The sequence below is a fragment of the Tamandua tetradactyla genome, chromosome 24 (assembly GCF_023851605.1).
Source record: "Tamandua tetradactyla isolate mTamTet1 chromosome 24, mTamTet1.pri, whole genome shotgun sequence".
Taxonomy (NCBI): domain Eukaryota; kingdom Metazoa; phylum Chordata; class Mammalia; order Pilosa; family Myrmecophagidae; genus Tamandua; species Tamandua tetradactyla.
The window spans coordinates 55,881,596-55,902,878 of NC_135350.1; the positions used below are offsets into that span (position 1 = coordinate 55,881,596).

Below are 21,283 nucleotides of genomic sequence, written 5' to 3' on the forward strand. Positions count from 1 at the left end.
GTCAAAACAAAATGTCATTGGAGTCATTCTGTATCTCTGCTCTCTATCGGGTACCATGTTGAATTAAGAGTTCATTTTTGTGCCACAGTAACTTAGCTCCCTTAGAGAACATTCAAGGTGAGCCTATCTCATTTCAGATCTCCAAAGACAGAGTTTATCCTCAAATAATGAAAGCTTTCTAATAATTAGGAAGATTTGAAAGCAGAGTTTCTCTATTTTATGGTAAAATAAAACCACATTTGGTTGGAGTTTTGGGTATTAGAGCTACAAAATACAATAATAATTTAGAATGATCAAAAATATTATTGAAAATCTTTTAATAATCCAAAGATACATAAACCATAGTTTTGTGTATATGTATGTTGTGCTATGTTTTTAAAAAAATATTTTTATTGATAAATCTTAACATACAAACATTCTATACATGGTGGACAATCAGTGACTCACAATACCATCACATAGTTCTGTATTCGTGATTATGATCATGTTTAGAACATTTGCATCACTCCAGAAAAAGAAATAAAAAATAAAAAACTCATGCATATACCCCTTACCACTCCCTTTTGTTGACCATTAGTATTTCCATCTACCCAATTTATTTTAACCTTTGCCCCTATTATTTGTTTATTTTTATACATATTTTTTACTCATCTGTCCATACCCTAGATAAAAGGAGCATCAGACACATTTTCACAATCATACAGTCACATTGTAAAAGCTATACCATTATACAGATAATCTTCAAGAAACAAGGCTATTGGAGCTCTACAGTTTCAAGTACTTCCCTCTAGCCACTTCAATTCACCATGAACTAAAAAGGGATATCTATCTAATGCATAAGAATAACCTCCAGGATAACCTCTCGACTCTGTTTGAAGTCTCTCATCCACTGAAACTTTATTTTGTCTCATTTCTCTCTTCCCCTTTTTGGTCAAGAAGTTTTTCTCATTCTCTTGATGCCAGTCCCAGTTCATCCTAGAAGTTCTTTCCCACTTTGCCAGGGAGATTTACACCTCTGGGAGTCATGTTCCAAGTAGTGGGGTGGAGGTCAGTGAGTTCACATGCTGCATTGACTTAGAGAGAGAAGCCACATCTAAGCAACAAAAGAGGTTTCTAGGGGTGACATTTAGGCATAATTTTAAGTAAGCTTAGCCTATCCTTTGCAGGAATAAGTTTCATAGGGGCAAACCCCAAGATCAAGGGCTCAGCCTATTGATTTGGTTACTCCACTGCTTGGGAGAATATCAGAAATTCTCCAGATGGGGAAGCTGAATATTTCCGCCTTTCTCCCCAGTGTCTCAAGGAGACCTTATTATGCCATCTTTTTGTAAGTCCAATATTTTCTTGAGCTTTGAAATAGGTTATTGTTTCCATAGTTGAGAATTAAATAATTGTTGGCTTATAATTGAAGCAAGCAGTTAAAAATTTATTTTTCCTTGAGTGTTTATAATATGTACACAAATTAAAATTAGCATATGAAGAAACTGTCTAATACTGACTTCACTGTAAATGTTCAAAAAGAGTTTAGATTAACAAAGTGTTGATTCAGTTTCGGAATGTATAAGCATTCAACTAAAAAACTGATTTCATAATTCTCACTTACAGTAGATAACACCCTAGCAAATGGGTAGTTAAGCTCATATTTTAGTTTTCATTTGGTTTTCTCTGATGTCATATGTGTTGGAACCTGTTTAATTTCCTTCCAATAGTCTTTTCTCCCCAAGTGGCAAGAGCCACTTAACTCTTTAAAGGTCCACCAATCTCTGGACCAATACTACTATTGTATGGATGACTTAAAGGACTTTAGGTTATTCCACATTGTCACCTATCTTCTCATTCATCTCTGGATTAGACTTTTATGTCTAAAATATAAAATCAAATCACCACCATATTCCTTGTACTCTAGACCCAGTAATCAGATCTCTTCCTTATTCCCTGTATCTGAGCCTGTCTTAATAAGATGGCCAGAACTACATTCATAGGAAGTGAAGTGTTGGACTTTTCTTGTCATTTTCTACCTCTTTAGGCAGATACCAGTGCCCTGTCTCTACACCTTAGTTCACTGGCTTGTATCCCACTCTTGACTGAATGACTTCTCCTATACCAATTGAGAAGCCAAAATATTAGTGTGGTTACCCAATTGCTATTGTGCTATCCACCCTAAGAAGGAATTATACAATCAGAGATTTTTAGTTGAATACTCACGTCTGACTTATCTACAACTACTGTTGCTGTCTAGATTCTCAATGGCAGGCTCTATCTCCATGTTTATCAGATACACTTCTGCTATCTCTCGAACTGTTCCAGCCCTTTATCTAAGCTACTTCTTGCTTTATGCTTATTAGGCTTTGCCTACTCAGTTGACTCTTCCAACATCATTTGCTAATGGTCTGCCTAGTCTGACCTTGAAACATATGGGTTCCTTTACAGGTCTTGGTTATTTGTAATCTGTTATGTGTCACAGATATTTCCATGTCCTTTTGGCTCAATAAGATGGTAGCTGTTATTCTGAAGGAAAAATAATATATTATAGCCCAAATTTTCACTTTAATCCATGTAACAAAGTATTGTTTTCTCAGATGCTCTTGTATAAATAAAATTTGTCTTCAAAGCTCAAAAATATTCTTCTTCAAAGACAGTGGCAAGGAGAAATGGCTTACCTCTCTCTCACTGACACTTGGTTCTCTTTGTCCATCTCACAGGATTTGTTCAGGATTTGCTCAGGATTTGGAATTTGAAATATATCACTGTATTCTGCATCATCTTTTTTATGAGAAAGGAAGCACTTCTGCCTTGCTGTGTAATTTTTATTGCAACAATCAGAAAATCCATATTTATCAACCATTCCTTGGTTGTTACAAATATGCTCTAGAAAGGTAATCATCTATAGGAGGAAAAGAGAACTTAAATTCTACATTCTTTACTACAGGAAACTTAAGAAATTATTATCAAGAAAAGGCAACTCAGTGACTTGGTGTTAAACTTTGGATCCAATAGGACTTGGATATAGCTCTTTTGAACTTAAATTTTTTTAGATTTTTCAATATTTTCAATACACTAGACTTTGGTCAAATAGAATTTATCATTCTCCCATTCTCATATGTAATTATTTTCACACAATTGAAAGTTATTAAACTAAGCATAAGCCAGAATGTCCAGGGACAAAAGAAATCAAGTTATTTTTAATGAGAACTCTCCACCAAAAAATGGACGGTAATCTGCTTTCCTCGCTTCATAATTGCCTTGGATTTGGTTTCCATGGGAATTTATTTTAAGAATTGAACTCTGAGGTGATATGTAGTAGGTGTCACATATCCAAATGGAAATGCAAGAATTAAGTTAGTTTCAAGTATCTTTTGAGTGGTAATAAATATGTGGGATGCTATAAAAATCAGATAGTATATATCTCCACATTGGGTTGGAAAACGTCATCTGCTGAAATGAAAATCAGTAAGAATCACTATAAAATAACTGAGTCTGACTATTGGCAGAAATACGTCATTTAAAATGTGTTTCTAAAAGACTGATTTTTTTTATGTCTACTTAGATTCTAGTCAAACTAGCCAAGTTTTAGCCCCAAGAAGATGGAGGACAACATGTAGAAATTAAAAAGAAAACAACTCATTTGTTTTAAAATTATTTGGCATAAGGATAATTGATCCAAAACTCATAAGTGGAATTAAGAATGTCAGTGTTCATCAAGATTTTCCAAGGGGCTCACTGTTTTTATGGGATAGATATACTTTATACTGAGACAATATCAGTTCACCAAGATTTTCTGCTGGTGCAGAAAACTAAACCAAAATAATAGTCATTTCTCTCTTCTTTTTCGTATTCTGTAAGAAACTATTTTAAGTTAATAGTTCAGTTTCCCAGGAACCATTATATGGGAATGTCAAACCATAGTATTCTACTGACAGAGGCAGGGCAGCAAACTTATATGAACAAATTGGCATCTAGGTTTTTACTCATTCTCTTACATGTTTGATTATCTGAGCCTGATTTCCCAGGAATGAACTATTAAAATGTAGCTTTATAAACCTACATAGATTTTATCTTGGGTATGACTCACCTATATATCATTGCCTTCCAAACCCCTATCTACTTATTCAACCAGTTCCCGTACAACAACAACTTTTGGGTGCAATTTAGTTTAAAAAGAGAAGACAGAATATGAGTCACCTACCATTTGATGAGAGCATTCTGAAGGCGACTCATATGGCTTGAACTCCTTGCACTTCTTTGCAATATCTAACACTTCTTTAACTATGGTTTGTACGTCTTCATAAGTCACTTTCTGAAGAAACTGAGAAACCATAATGCTGGCACTGAAACACAGCATTTGTGATCGTTAAAGATAGAATCAAACCATTTTCCTCCAGTATTCTTTGTTATATCATTGCCTCACCCCTTTTTTATTTCCCCAAAAACAACAATTGATGTGATTTCAAATTTCAGATACAAGGATATTGGTAATTAAACTTACATGTCTCTTAGGTTCTCCTCCAGATAATTCTGTCTTTTAAAGTACCGCATGGCTGAAAAATAAGAGATTTTATTTGTGAAGTCCTTCTTTACAATTCTGAACATCTGTATTTAATAACTCATAAATTTCTAGAACTATTTTTACTTAAACTTAAAGAAATTATGACGATTTACTACAGCATATCTCTACTAGTATTTAAACTGTATTCTGGGAATGATTTATTTATATTCAAATACATTGTATAGTTGAAATCTATCATTAGCCTACAAATAAGGTGTATTACTTGTATTGATGTGTTAATTAGACAAACTTAATGATTTGGTTATTTAACTCTTTGCATAAGAAGCTATTGTCACACCCATACTAAGAAAATGAAAGCTTAGCATTGAGAGAAAAAAGTATGAGTATTAACATTTTGCCGGGTTTAATTTAGCAAAAATGGTGTCTAAAACATCTTGGGTTTGCACATCTCCACCTTCTTCACCTATCCACAGCACACATAATAGTACTTATTAACATCCAAGCCAACAGAGAGCACAGCGTCTTCCTTCTAATGCTAATAGCTCTTAAAGGCTATTAAAAGCAGCTAGCTATTAAATAAAGTAACCATTGCTAGTCACTTTATTAATACAGAGAAAGGAGCCTTGGCTTTGGAGACAGCTATTTTGAATTCAACTTCCAACTCAGGTACCTAAAGTAACCTTGGGAAAATTGAGTTTTTGTTTCTCTATCTGTAAAATGTAGACAAGTTCTACCACATCGGGTAGTTATTAGAACTCAATGAAAGCATATATGCAAAGCACTGAGCACAGTGCCTGGGACATAGTAGGTACTGAAAAACATAGCACATAATATTATTTCTACTTTTATTCATGCTGTTGCTCTATCTAAAATCACTTACCCGACTTTACGTACAGGTTTGAAATGTTAGCATTCCCTCAGCTGTGACTGAAGTCACCCACCAAAGTCTGCAGGGAGCTACATTCCTATGCATGCTGATTTGTTATAGGGGCTCTCTTTCTGTATTCATTCTACAAGCTGATTTCCAGTAATTGACAATGATTTTCTTGACAGTGTTGACGACTGAGAAAGACCCTTCCATCCTCATCTTAGTAGTCATCACACCTTATCTCCTGGCCCAGCGGTATGTTGATTACAAATAGACGGGATTCCCTACCTGCATCTTGTAAACTTCTCTGAAGAATATGGCATTTGATGTAGCCTAAGAAAACAAGAAAAGGCATGAGTCTAACAGCCTTCATTATTTCAGGTGAACATTTATAAAAGGTGTTCTATCATTTGGGAGAAATGAAGAATCTCTTTATATTCTTTTCAAGTAATCACTATTAAAAATTAACCTTTTTTCTGGAAAATTTTTCCCGGCCACTAAGACTCTCATAAAATTGAAGAAATTCATGACAATGAAGAAATACTGCTAATGGATTACCTTCATTAATGAATACGTGGATTTTAAAATGAGTCATTTCAATCGTTGTTTTTTTCAAGGTAATGATAAACAAACCTTGTAATAAAGTAATCAATAGACACTTTGGGTAAATATTGGTCTACAGTGTCTCATTTCCTGGAAAAGTTTGTTGACACGTACAAGGTCCTAAAAGTGGAAGGGGAGAAGGTAAATATGTACCTGTCCCAGATTCAAATAAATGGTCAGGGCCCAGGTTCCAGTGCTGGGTACAATCTGAAGCCCCTGGGGAGAATGGGGAGCTAAGCATATAGGCCTTAGGAGCAAACCTAAATTAGAGGTAACTTCCCTTGTTTCTGTTTTAACTTTTTTATTGTATAGCATGGCATATATACAAAGCAAAGAAATAAAAAAGCAGTAGTTTTCAAAACACTCTTCACAAGTAGTTACAGGACATATCCCAGAGTTTGTCATGGGCTACTATATGGTCCTCTCAGATTTTTCCTTCTAGCTGCTCCAGAATATAGGAGGCTAGAAGACTTATGTTTTTTATCACCACAATCGACTTTTTTTCTTTTTTGTGTGTGAAAAATAACATACAGACAAAAAAGCAATAAATTTCAAAGCACAGAACCACAATTAGTTGTAGAATGAATGTTTACCCCAAATGGTTATGTTAAATATGAAGGAAGAGCACTGAAAGATAATTACTCTGTTCCCTTAGGAAATGCATGCATGCCTTTTGTCATCCTGCAGTGTATAAGCAGGATCTGGTTAAGAATAAAGTTGTCTGTTGTCTGTTATCGCTGATCTTCAGACCTCCTGATCCCGTCTGTCTTTCTCATCATTCCTCAATATTCTTCCATCTCCGGTCCAGTAGGAAGCAACACTAGCTATTGGTTTTTCATGTATTTTCTTTATCATGTTGATAAATTCCTATATTTTGGAGTGTTTCTATCAGGAAAGAATGTTGAATTTCATTGAATGCTTTTTCAGCATCAATCAAAATAATCATGTGATTTTTCCCTTTCGATTTATTAATGTGCTGTATTACATTAATTGATTATCTTGTATTGAATCATCCTTGCACTCCTGGTATAAACTCCACTTGGCCATGGCATATAATTCTTTTAACGTGTTGTTAGATTTGATTTTTTACTATTTTATTGAGAATTTTTGCATCTACATTTATTAAGGAGATTTATCTATAGTTCTTCTTTCTTATAGCATCTTTACCCAGGTTTGGTATTAAAATGATATTAGCATCATAAAATGAGTTAAGTAGAGTTCTTTTTTCCTCAATTTTTTGGAAAAGTTTGAGCAGAATGTTTGATAAAATTCCCCTGTGAAGCCATCTGCCCTGGGATCTTTGTAGGAAGATTTTTGATGATTTAGTCTCTTTACTTATAATTGGTTTATTGAGATCTTCTATTTCTTCCTGACTCAGTGTAGCTTGTTTGTGTGTTGCCAGGTATTTGTTCATTTCATCTAAGTTGTCTAGTTTGTTGGCACAGAGTTGTTCATAGTATCCTTTTATGATTTCTTTTATATCTTCAGGGTCTGTGGCAATGCACCTCTTCTCATTACTGATTTTGTTTATTTACATCCTCTCTCCTTTATTCTTTGTCAGTCTTGCTAGTGACCCATCAATTATATTGATTTTCTCAAACAACTAATTTTTGGCTTTATTGATTCTCTCTATTTTTCTTTTGTTCTCCCATTCATTTCATTCCACTTTAATCTTTGTTTTTCCCCTTCTTCTATTTGCTTTGGGGTTAGTTTTCTGTTCTTTCTCAAATTCCTCCAGGTGAGAAGTTAAGTCCTTGATTTTTGCTCTTTCTTATTTAATATAAGCATTTAAGGCAACAAATTTCCCCCTCAACACAGGCTTTGCTGCATCCCATAACTTCTGATGTGTTGTACTCTCATTTTCATTCATTTCCAGATAGCTACTGATTTCTCTAGCAATTTCTTCTTTGACCCACTGGTCGTTTAAGAGTGTGTTATTTAATCTCCAAATATTTGTGAAAGTTCTTTCTTTATAGATTATTGATATCCAGCTTCATTCCATTGTGATCAGAGAAAGTGCTTTGAATAATTTCAGAGTTTTTAAATTTATAAAGATCTGTTTTGTTCCCCAGCATATGATCTATCCTGGAGAATGTTCCATGAGCCCTAGAGAAGAATGTATATCCTTGTGTTTGGGGGTGCAATGATCTGTATGTGTCTGTTAGGCCTAATTCATTTATCAAGTTGTTTAACTTATCTGTTTCCCTGTTGATCTTCTGTCTGGTTGTCCTATCTATAGAGGAGAAGGTGCATTCAAGTCTCCTATTATAATTGTTGAAACATCTATTGCTTTCTTTAGTTTTGCCAGTGTATGTCTCATGTACTTTTGAGCTCCTCGATTGGTTGCATATACATTTATCATTGCTAAATCTTCTTGGTGAATTGCCCCTTTAATTAATATATAGCGTCCTTCTTTGTTTCTTATGGTCTTTACATTTAAAGTCTATTTTGTTCAATATTAGTATAACTACTTGTGCTTTCTTTTAGTTACAACTTGCATGGAAAATCTGTTTCCATCCTTTCACTTTCAATCTTTTTGAATCCTTGTATCTAAAATGAGTCTCTTATAAGCAGCATATAGCTTGATTATATTTCTTATTCTATTCTGCCAATATGTATATTTTAATTGGCAAGTTTAGTCTATTATAGTCAAAATTATTACTGAAAAGGCATTTCTTGAATCCACCATCATATCTTTTTTATTTGTCAGATCTATATATTCTTTTTCTTCTTTCTCTTTTTATCCTTTAAGTTACCCTTACTGGTATTCTTCAATTCTGGGCCCTCTTCCAGACTTCTCTCTCTTGTCTTTTTTACAACTGCCAGAACTTCCTTTAGCATTTCTTGTAGGGCTGGTCTCTCTTTGATAAATTCTTTCAGGACTTGTTTGTCTGTGAAAATGTTTTCCATCTTTTTTGCTTTTTTTTTTTTTTTTTTGCTGGTTTGAGTGTTCAAAATCAGTTATCCTGTTCTCTATAACACTTATTCTTTCAAATCTGCTGTTGTGTGCATCTAATATGTTTTTAATTTGGTCGACAGAGTCTTGGATCTCTGTGATATCTGCTAGTTTCTGTTTATTCTTTCAAGTTCCTCCTTATGTTCTTCTACTGTCTTCTTGATATCTTTTATGTCATTAGTCATCCCATGTATTTTATTAAGTAGAGTTATATGAACATCTTTGATTAGTTGTTTTAGCATCTGTGTCTCCCGTGGTGTTTTATTTGGGTCATTATAGCTGGGCTATATCAGTCTGCATTATGATATGCTTAGTGATCTTCTGTTGTTCTCATCACATGTAAATATCTTGATTGATTTACTTTGGGAGTTGAGTCCCTTCAGTAGTCTAAAGCCTTGTGTTTATAAGGTGGGTGTATAGCTGGATGCAGGGTACAGGGAAGGACACAATAGTGAGGTGATGCATTGCAGCATTGGTGTAGGTGCAGCTTGGGGATGCTACCCTGGTGTTTGTGAAGGTGGGTGCCCAGCAGCCAGGGAGGATGTAGCTGTGCAAGTGCACAGGTCTTGGGGGCACAACCCTGGCATGTGCTGGTATAGAGTGCAGGGCCCTTTGTGTACATGCACAGAGCTATGGCAGTTCAGCGTTATGCTTTCCTAGGCTGGTGGCAGATGTCACCTGGCTGTGCAAGTCAGTGCTTTCTCAGAGCTAGGAAGCATGACTGAGGACCGTGCACATACATGGGTCTTGTAGTGATGTAAATTGATGTTCCCAGAGCTAAAGGATATAATTAGGGCTTGTACGCATGCATGGATCTAGGAGTGCTGTAAACTGATGTTCCCAGAGCTGAGGAGTGTGACTGGGGGCTGAGAGCATGCATGGGTCTAGGAGTGCCATAAACTCATGGGCAGAGCTGGGGGGAAAGGGGGAGATGGGGTGAGACTATGAGACACTGTGGGGAGGGGGGTGTAGCCTGCACCTTTATGCACAGGCAACAGCCAGCAAGGAGCAGGGAGGGGGAGGTAGTGCTAAGGAGGGGTGCAGGAGAGGTGGGTTAGGCTGCACTTGAGGTGGGGGGTGTGGGGCAGGTATACACATAGGGGTTGTTGGCCAGGGGTGCTTGGAGTGCAGAAAGTGGGGACAGGAGTTGGGGTTCAGGTGCATGGGGTGTGGGACATGGGGTGAGTCATGGGTCATGGGGCTGTGCTGGTAAGGGTAGCGCATTCAGGGAATGTGGCTTGGCTTACCAAGCTTACCTGTCTCCCCGTCCATGCACTCCTGTGGGCTCTGCACTTCTGTGTTAGGCTCCAGTTTTCTGCTTTTCAGTTCTGCAACCCCTGCAACTGGGGCCACCTCCAGAGCCTCAGGCAGTCATCCCATCTGGAAATTGCCAAATTGTTACTGGATGCTTTCCTTGTTTTTTTTACAGCAGGTGTACTATTTTATAAGACTCATCTCATCTAATTATCCTAATACCTTCAGGTAGATAGTGATATTGATTTCTTAAGTGAGAAATTAAGACTTGAGATCATGTAATTTATTGATGAACTCACAGGTAGAAATTCAGGTTTGTCTGACTTCAAGAACCACACTGCCCAAGAGCAAGTGTTAAAAAATAGTCTTCAGCTATTATAAGCTATGCCCATTATATCAATTAGGGCTTTTAAGAGAAATAGAACCAAGAGGATATTTATATGCAATATACAATATAAATAGCATAAATACATATATATCCTATATGTAATATAAATATCATATTTATTTTAGGAAACTGGCTCATGAAGGAACTATCTGAAATCTTTAGGGCAAGCTTTAGGGCAACTCAGACGAGAGATGATGTCGCAGTCTTGAATCTGAAATTTGTAAGGAAGGCTGGCACTCTTTTCCAGGGAACCTGTTTTTGCTCTTAAGGCCTTCCACTGATTAGATGAGGCCCACCCACATTATTGAGGATAGTTTCCAATACATAAAGTCAACAGATTGCAGGTGTTATTCATATGTACAAAATTTCTTCACAGCAATATCCAGACTACTGCTTGAACAAACAACTGGGCACCATTAGCCTGGCCAAGTTGACACCAAAAATTAACCAGCATACCCTCTGTTCTAGTTTGCTAGCTGCCGAAACACAACACACCAGAGATGGGTTGGCTGTTAATAAAAGGAGATTTATTTTGTTAGTTCTTCAGAGGAAAGGCAGCTAACTTTCATCTGAGGTTCTTTCTTATGTGGGAAGGCACAGGACAATCTCTGCTGGCCTTCTCTCCAGACCTCTGGGTTCCAGCAACTTTCCCTGGGGTGATTCCTTTCTGCACCTCCAAAGTCCTGGGCCGAGTTGCAAATGCTGAGATGAGGTATGCTGAACTGCTTGGGCTGTGCTGCGTTGTGCTTTCTCATTTAAGCACCAACCAATTAAGTCAAACATCATTCACTGCAGCAAGCATGCCTCTTAGTCGACTGCAGATATAATGAGCAACAGATGAGGTTCACGTACCATTGTCTCATGTCCACAGCAACAGAACTAGGTGCCTTCACCTGGCCAAGTTGACAACTGAATCTAACTACCACACCCTCCTTCTAGTTCTTGGAGCCAGTGCAGGGAGCAGACAATTACCGATTAAATAGGAAAGTCTAAGTTGCACATAAAGTCCAGATTTAGGAAAGGAATATCATTGGTTACTACTTTAGTCATTCTTGTCCTCAGCTTCCTCATTCATAAAATGGACGGTTTGAACCAGATCATCTCTAATGCTTACACTCCACTACTTGATTTTGTGACCCATATATTTTTACTTGTGATTCTCTAAGCAAAGAAATACCACAAGTGAAAGAGATACATTTTCCTGAAGAACAATGAAAAATCTCTCATGTAGATTTGGGAACCTCAGCTTACGGCATGGACTGTGGCTCCCCACTTTGGTAGAAAGCCAGGGCTGACAGAGAGAAGAATATCTCAGTCAGGTCTCAGACATCCTTTTCATTGTCCTTAAATGTTCCTAAAGCCCAATGTCTCTTCTGTAGTGCATCGTGAAAGCTGTTCCCTTGAACTCTTACCCTAAACCTCTGGGAACAACCAGAAATGAACTTATGAAACTAGGGATGGCATCCTTTGAACGAATGCTGCTAGACTGCTGCCCATGGCACACATTAGTAATTGATCACTGCACTTTCCCTCTAGGCCTAGCTCAGCCGTAGACTCACTCATAGAACAATGCTACAGGACATCCACTATCAACTGATTGAAGTTGGCACTTCAGAAAAAAAAATCTGTTATCTGTGTGCTAAACTAATCCTTCTTTAAAGAAAGAAAAGACAGCTGGCCAGAATCACCTTCCGATAGGAACCCTCCTCTCAGAGGCATTTGCAATTAAAAAGAGACACTTGAAAATATACAAAATAGAAGCCCCCTAAAGAATTTCAGACTGTGAAAAAGTGGTGAGCACTATTTAAGAAAAACAAGGGAAGGATTTCATGGTAATACTCTATATATGCCGCAAAAATTGCTGTCCAGGAGAGTTAACTTTTCCGGCTGGGTGGAAATTTTGGACTTCAGATCAAAAACAGGAAATGTATAATTACAAGGCATTGTATAATTCTCAACAAATACTATTTTTCACAGTGAGCATAATTCTTGCCCAATAAACAGAAATGCAATAGAGTTTAAAGGAACCTTAGAGTAAGGGGAGCCAAGATCTCTGTACCTTAGCAGGGTAAAGGCCGCTCACATAGCTGCAGGCTTTACACTCATAATTATACCATGAGACTTACTATATTACAAATATTTCTAGTATTAGAAAATTCTTCCTGCACTGAGGCCAGTTATGTTCACTCATGTGAGTTCTATCTGAGCAATACAGAGTGAGTTTGGCTTGCCCTCATTCCAAATCATCTCTTCTCCAGGCAAAATGTATCTCTCCATCAAGCCCTCTTTTTCCTCCTTTTCTCACATCACAGAGATTATCTCACTTAACACTAAGTTCCTTTGTAGGGCAATAGGCAGAAAAATTTGTCTGGCATTCCCTTTTGTAAGACTGGGAGTCTTGTGATGGCAGCAGGTTCCTGCATCTCCAGCTTTGAATCTACTGTTCTTAGCACAGTGCCTAGCACATAGCAGAACTCACCATCAGGTATGAAATTGAATTAGCTAACAGTGCTCTGTTTTGCTTCTGTTTGCTAAATCTGTCACCCATCGTTTATTTTCTCCCTTGTTTTTACCCATTGGTACATGAAAGTGTTTGGAGAAAATGGTAAAAGGGCAAAATGGTTTCATGTATTAAACATTGATTGACTGTCAACCATTTTATTGGGTACTTTAGACTTCATATATTTCTTAAAGCCTTTGTGATGTGAAGATTATTGTTCCCATCCTACACAAGGAAATGGAGGATCATGGGAACTTATACAAGCAATTTGATGAAGACCCTACAGCAAGTTAGTAGCAGTAGGAATTTGAACACCCCAACACCTCCCCACCCTGTATTCCCAGCTTAGATTGAGTGCTTGTGCAATGTACACTTAGAAAAGGGTCTTCTACCATCATTGCACATCTGATTTTTTGCTTATTATCCATCTTCCCTGCTCAGCAAGACACGGGAACCATGCTGTCTTGCTCATCTTGGTATCCATTATGTCTGGCACACAGTCAGAGTCTAATAAGTACTCATTGAATAAATGAATGAGAATTCCCAAAACAATACTCTAAGCACTATACCAAAAGAAATCTGTGAATATCCCCATCTTATCAATTAAGTGATCATCATCTTCAGTTTCAGATGTTGAAACATTAAGAACCTTAGAAGATTAGAGTCTAGACAGGATGATCACGATGCATGACAACCTTCATTTCCTGGGTTCCCAGTTCTTACCCGTCCCCTCACTGCCAAGCACTCACAGATCCAACACAATCAGCAATTTTGGTGAAGAAAGAGGAAGAGAAAAGCCATTGCCAATGCCTTAGGCACTCCTCTTCTGTGTCTAAATAATGAAAATTTTAAGGCATTCAACATGATTATACCCAGGAGGTAACTTTTAAAGCAGTTATGAATATAGTTCTACATGGAGAAATAAGTGCTAGAGAAAGTGATGATATGTACCTATTCATTGTCAGTAGGGAAACTGAGAGGTGCAGCCCCTTGGAGGGCAGCGTGGTGGCTCCATAGGAGGCTATGATCCTGAAACCTCATTGTTCAGTATTTACCTAGAGGAACTGAGTGTGGAGACACAAACGGACATTTCCACACTGGTGTTTATGGTGACAATGTTCTCAATCCACAATGGATGGAGGTGACCTAAGGGTACAAGGACTGAGGAATGGAAGGGGAAAATATGGTGTATGCATACAATGGACTAGAGCAGCCCCCAGAAGGATGAAATTGTGAGGCACACAACTAGGTGAATGAAACTTAAGAACTGTGTGTTGAATGAAATGTCAGAAACAAAAAGACAAATATTATCATGCCTCACTCAAATGGACTAACTATATGATAAAAACTCAGTGAACTGAATTTGAGAACATGGGTTATCAGGTTGGGGCCTATTGTAAAGGGTCCTAGACTGTAAGCTCTTATAGCAGTCACACGTATTCACAAGTTGTAACTATTATTTCTAACTTCTGAGATACTGACCTGTTTGTTTATAACCTGGTCATTCCCAGAAACTTCAGGTATTTATGTGGTACCTGAGATGCAAAATTAGAACTATGAAGCTATGAAAGTCAGCAGTATACCATATTGGGACTGTTTAAAAAGTTGGGAAAGGGATCTGACTTTGAGTAAAGATAAAAATGAGAGCTGATTTGAATAAGACTAAGGTAAATCAGAATAAAGGGTAAAGGATAATTTTGTGTGAGACCAAAGGGAGAGATGTTTATTTGGTGCAAAATTTATATTTTGGGTGGTGCTTTTCCTAACTTAATTTACATGGTCAGTTTAGTTGAACACCATAAGTACATGAAATCTTGAATGGTGCATGAGACTTTGTTGGTTTTTCAGGTTAATATGATGTGATATTAACACTCCGTGATACTCCCTGATATATCCAAGAATAATTTATTCAATGATTAAAGAAATATTTGCAAAGTCCCCTTGAGGCACTGGGGAGAAAGGAGTAAATATTCAACTTCCCCATTTGAAGAATTTCTGATATTCTCACAAGCAGTGGAGACAACCAAATCAATAGGCTGAGCCCTCAATCTTGGGATTTGCCCTTATGAAACTTATTCCTGCAAAGGATAGGCTAAGCCTACTTAAAATTAAAACTAAAAGTTACCCCAGAGAACCTCTTTTGTTGCTCAAATGTGGCCTCCCTCTCTAAGCTGATGCAGCAAGTGAACTCAGTGCTCTCTCCCATTATGTGGGACGTGAATCCCAGGGGTGTACATCTCCCTGACAATGTGGGACAGAACTCCCAGGATGAGCTGGGACCTGGCATCAAGGGATTGAGAAAGCTTTCTTGACCAAAATGAGGAGGAGAAAAATGAGACAATATAAAGTTTCTTACATATTGTACAGATATCTCTTTTTAGTTTCTGGTGTATTGGAGTGGCTGGAGGGAAGTACCTGTAAAGCTGTGTTCCAGTAGCCTTGATTCCTGAGGACAATTATATAATGATAGAGCTTTTACAAAGTGACTTTGTGAATGTGAAAACCTTGTGTCTGATGCTCCTTTTATCTAGAATATGGACAGATGAGTAAAGGATATGGATTTAAGAAAAATAATAATAATAAGAGGGATAAGGGGTAAAATAAATTGGGTAGATGGAAATACTAGTGGTCAATGAGAGGGAGGGGTAAGCGGTATTGTATGTATGAGTCTTTTCTTTTTTCTATTTATTTCTAAATAGAAATTCTAAAATATGATCATTGTGATGAATGCACAACTATGTGATGATATTGTGAACCACTGATTGTACACCATGTATGGAATGTTTGCATGATAAGATTTACCAGTAAAAGTATATTTTAAGAGAAAGAATGTTATTCTGGCATTAGAGGACTGAAATTCAAACCCTGGTTCAACCAGGGTTTTTCTAAATTCCTACTTTAGAAAATTGAACAGATTAGTTTAACTCCTCAAGGCTCAATTTCCCAATTTAAAGAAAGGGAGTTGTTAGGATTATATGAGATAACACATGAAAAGGACCTAGGAGCAACATAAATATTCAGTCTAAGTCAGTGTCCCCTCTTACTATGACCAGTCCAGGTCAGCTATTAGTAGTAGTAGCAATCTCCTTCCCAGAGGTGACCTGACCTGAGCCAAATCCATTGAAGCTCTGCCCATCCGGTTCCTACTAGGGAGATGTGACTTCTGTGGAGTAAGGCATTTAGCCACTGAGCAAAAGATGAAGATGGAAAGAATGAATCATGACTACTTAATTAATTTTGTTACCAAATTGACTCATCATATCACTCTGAGAAATAACTTTATAAATTTATAATTTCATGTTTGTTGCTTGCTGCAACAACATGACTTCAGGTAAAGGTTACAGGTGAATTCCTTTATTTTGCTTTTCTCAGAAACTGAAATTCTCCATAGGACAGATACGAAGCAGGAAAATTGATTTTTATCTCTTTTCTCCACAACCTGGGAGTAAAATAATGTATCCTATGCAGCAAAAGAATGTAAAATGTTGTATCTTAAATAACAGAAAGTCATATATTAAAAAAAACTTTTAGTACTAGGCTTTGCCTCTCTGGGCTCTCTTTCTTGACATTGAATGCCGTCACTATATCTCTGCAAGTATGAGTTTTTAAAGTCTGCATTATGAGGGGACATCTATCTATCTTTCCATGCATATACATGCATATATATATACATATATATATATGCACTTGAAGTCACAAAAATATAACTCCTTGCATATGTAAACCCTGCAGCAAAACCCCAGAAACAGTATTACTGAGAACTGTCTTCCCCATTCTTCCTGCTGATATCCGAAGATTTGATTACCTCTCCTTTCTGGTCCAGACAGTTGCGTATGGTAGGGAAAAAAGCAGAGGAGTGGTTGCCTTTTGTCTTTAGATAATGGCCTGAACAGTAAAAAGCAACAACAAAGAAAGTGCTAGCACAAACAAACATCATTGTCACACCATAAGGAGTGATTGATACCAAAAGAAAGGCTACAGGACCAAAAAGCGGGAGAGACAAAGAACCCAGGAAACCAAATAATCTACACATACATTTGGCATTTGGCTAAAATAGAAGGTGATTTTAACTTTAGGTTTCGGCAACAACCTGGCTTTTGGCTGCTGATTTTAGCAGAGAGGGAAAGAAAAAAAAAATAGGAAGAAAAATTTGACAATGTTATTTAACTTTAGAGAGGATATTACCCTGGATTTTGAGGGAAAAAAATAAACTGCTCTCATATTACAGGGAAACAGTGTAACACCTTTCAAGTGAGCTTGAGAACAGATCTCCAAGTCCTTTTATGAACCGCCAATAATTCAGCCCTATAAGACCCTAATGGACACACCCACTCAAGCAAATATTAGATAGTGATTAATATCCTCTAATTAAATTAGAACTTATCTTTTAAAAACTAGTAATTTGAACAAAAACTACTCCCACATGTTAAGCACTTAATCAGAAAAGTAGGGGCTCTCATGCAGAATGAAAGATGTTTATGAGTGTGTGCATGAAGTGTGTGTGCTTCAGAGTGAGAAACGTGGTCCCAAGGAAAGAAATTTGAGATAGAAAGTTGGAAAAACAAAACATTTTCAAGGAACTATCCATTGGGGTTTGTTTTAGTTTGCAAGTTGCCAGAATGTGATATATCAGAAATAGAATGGCTTTTAAAAAGGAGAATTTAATTAAGTTGCAAATCTGTAGTTCTAAGATTGTGAAAATGTTCAAATTAAGATACCAACAAAAGGTTACCTTCAGTCAAGAAAGGCCGATGTTGTTCAGGGTTTCTCTCCCAACAGGAAGGGCACATGGCAAACAAGGCAATGTCTGCTAGCTTTCTCTCCAGGCTTCTTGTTTCATGAAGCTCCCCTGGGGGTGATTTCCTTCTTCATTTCCAAAGGTCTCTGGCTGTGTGGGCGCTCAAGCCTTTTCCAAAGTGGTTTCCTCTTAAAGGCCTCCAGTAGGCAACCCCACCTTGAATGGGTGAAAACACATCTCCACGGAAACCACCCAATCAAAAGTTACCACCCACAATTGCATGAGTAACATCTCCATGGAAACGATCAAAAAGCTGCCACTCTGCAATATCGAATGAGGATTAAAGAATTTGGCTTTTCTGGAGTACACAACAGATTCAAACCGGCACAGGACTGATATGCAAATGTAACTGAGGTTCCTGAAGTACCACGGGGAGTCACCTACCAAGTCCACAGTCCCTAGAGTAAGAACAAGAGGGAGTATTTGTCCCCTTCCCTCCCCTGCCTCATTTACCTTCCATTGCCTTATTTCACACACACACATATATTTCAACTGAGAAATGTTGGGACAAGGTAAAATTAGGTGAAATAGCCACCCTGTACTGGTTTGAAAATATTATGTACCCCAGAAAAGCCATGTTTTAATCCTGATTAAATCTTGTGGAAGCAACCATTTCTTTCAATCTTGATTAAATAATGTATGTTGGAAACTTTTAATTCAATTATCTCCATTTAAATGTGGTATGCCCAATTGTGGATGTGACCATTTTTTGGTTAGATGAGTGTGATTTTCTTGAGTGAAGGTAACCTCTTATTGGTGTCTTAATTCTACCGATTCAAAGTGTGTCTTGATTAGTTTACTGGAATCTTTTAAAGGAGGAAACATTTTAGAGACAGACAGAAATGACAGAAGCCTCAGAGTCGACAAAGGCAACAGATATAGATGCTTGGAAAGCAGTTGCTTCAGAGAACAGAGACACAGATGTTTGGAGATGCCTGGAGCCCAGCAGACATCACCATGAGATGTTAACCAATGCAGAATCTGGAGAGAACCAAGGGAAGCCAAGAGATGAAAACCAGCCCCAGAGAAGCAGAACGAAGAATCCACACAGAAACAGAGGCTGAAAGCAACATAGCCCTAGAGCAAGGGACCAACAGATGCCAGCCACATGACTTCCCAGCTGAACGTAAGTTCCAGACCCATCAGCCTTTCTTGAGTGAACATAACCTCTTGTTGGTGCCTTAATTTGGACACTTTCACTTCTTATGACTGTAAACTTGTAACTTATTAAATTCCCTGTTTTTTTTTTAATTAAATTTAAAAGGCATTCCAGTTCTGGTATATTGCATTCTGGCAGCTTACTAACTAATACATACCCCTTGAAATACTTCACTTCCTAATATTCTTTCTGCTCCACTCATTTTTAGCTGATTGTGGTTTCCTTCATGCATTCATCTAAGGATTTGTTTTGTTAAGAAAATGAATGAATCAAAAGAGAACAGTAAGGAACAATGCTAAAATTCAAGGATAATTGTTTCCTCTCTGATGGTTAGGTTTTGATGTCAACTTGGCCAAGTGGTGATGCCCAATGGTCTGGCCAGGCAAGCAGGGCCTGACCATTGTTACAAAGATGTTTTGTGGCTTGTTGATAAACCAGAAGGCTGGTGTATTAAATCATCTGTCAGTTGATTGCATCTGTGGCTCATTACATTGGTGATCAATGAAAGCATGTCTCTCACAAATGAGATAATACCATCAGTTCACACCTCAGTGAGATCTCTAGATGTCCAGCGGTGTGCGGCATGTCAACATATCCCTTCTGAGGTGAATGATAAGCTATTGCATCTGACCATTCCTATTCCAAAAAAGAGGTGCAATGCCTAGTTGGCCTCCTTGGATTAAGGAGACAACATATTCCTCACTTGAGTATGCTACTCTGGCCCATTTACTGAGTGACCAAAACAGCAGCTAGTTTTGAGTGAGGACGGAACAAGTGGAGGTCTACCCCATACCCAGGCTGCTGTACAAGCTGCCTTGCCACTTGGACCATATGATCCAGCAGATCCAACGGTGCTGGAAGTGTCAGTGGCAAAGAGGGATGCTGTCTGGAGCCTTTAGCAGGCTCCTATAGGAGAATCACAACACAGACCCTTAGAATTCTGGAGCAAAGTCTTACTGTTTACTGCAGATAACTACTATCCTTTTGAGAAAAGTTTTTGACCTGCTACTGGGCCTTAATAGAGAATGAATGCTTAACCGTGGGCCACCAAGTTACCAGGAGACATGAGTTGACTATCGTGAGCTGGGTGTTGCCCAACCCATTGAGCTATAAAGTTTGGTGTGCACAGAAGCATTCCACCATAAAATGGAAATGTATATATGAGATGGAGCTTGAGCAGGTCCTGAAGTCAGAAGTAAATTACATGAAAAAGTGCCCAAATTCCATTGCCTCCACTTCTGCCACATTACCTCTCTTTCCCAGACCACAGCTATGGCCTCTTGGTATGTTCCTCACAGTCAATTGACTGAGGAAGAGAAAACTTGGGTCTGGTTTGCAGATGGTTCTGCATGATATGAAGATACCACCCAGAAATGGACAACTGCAGAGCTACAACCCCTTTCTGGGATGTCCTTAAAGGACAGTGGTGAGAGGAAATCTTCCCAGTGGGTGGAACTTCAAACAATGCACCTGATTGTTCATTTGGTTTGGAAGGAGAACTGGCCAGAGGTACATTTGTATACTGAGCCTGGGCTGTTGCTAATGATTTAGCTGGATGGTCAGGGACTTGGAAGGAGAATGTTTGGAAAATTGATGACAAAGAGATCTGGGAAAGAGGTATGTGAATAGACCTTTCTGAGTTGGCAAAGAACATGAAGGTATTTGTGTCCCATGTGAATGCTCACAAGAGGGTGACATTAATAGAGTAATGCTTTAATAATCAAGCAGCTAAGATGACCCGTCCAGTAGATACAAGTCATCCTCTTTCCTCACTACTCCTGCCATTGCCCAGTGGGGTCCTGAACAAAGTGGCCATGGTGATAGGGATGGAGGTTATGCATGGGCTCAGCAACATGGATTTCCACTCACTGAGGCCAACCCATCTATGGCCACTGCTGAATGCCCAATCTGCCAGCAGTGGAGACCCACACTCAGTCTCCAATATGGCACCATTCCCCAGGTGATCAGCCTGCTACCTCGTGTCAGTTCATTGTATTAGATCACTTCCATCATGGAAGGGGCAGCAATTTGTTCTAACTGGAATAGGCACATACTCTGGATGTAGGTTTGCCTTCCCTACATGCAATGCTTCCACCAAAACTACGATCTGTGGACTTATGGAATGCATTGTCCACTATCATGGTATTCCACACAGCATTGCTTCTGATCAAGGAAACCACTTCCCAGCTAATGAAGTGTGGGAATGAGCACATATCATGAAATTCTCTGGTCTTACCATGTTGGCCATTA

The 21,283-nt window shown here is 38.1% G+C and overlaps 1 protein-coding gene across 6 annotated transcripts in view; it reads right to left on the reverse strand.

Moving 5' to 3' along the window:
* Positions 1–5,799, reverse strand: part of LOC143668395 (alpha-fetoprotein-like) — a 113,420-nt gene extending 107,621 nt beyond the window's left edge. For 3 of the 6 annotated variants that reach the window (XM_077143184.1, XM_077143185.1, XM_077143182.1), the window contains exons 1-4: positions 5,664–5,798; positions 4,487–4,538; positions 4,187–4,328; positions 2,661–2,884 (exon numbers count right to left, since the gene is read on the reverse strand). In XM_077143184.1, coding sequence (XP_076999299.1) covers positions 2,661–2,884; positions 4,187–4,328; positions 4,487–4,538; positions 5,664–5,748 — 503 coding nt within the window. In that variant the 5' untranslated portion in view covers positions 5,749–5,798. Of the gene's footprint in view, positions 1–2,660; positions 2,885–4,186; positions 4,329–4,486; positions 4,539–5,387; positions 5,641–5,663 lie in introns of those variants that run through there. The other 3 variants (XM_077143180.1, XM_077143181.1, XM_077143183.1) reach the window with 2 other exon arrangements.
* Positions 5,800–21,283: the final 15,484 nt, after the last annotated feature.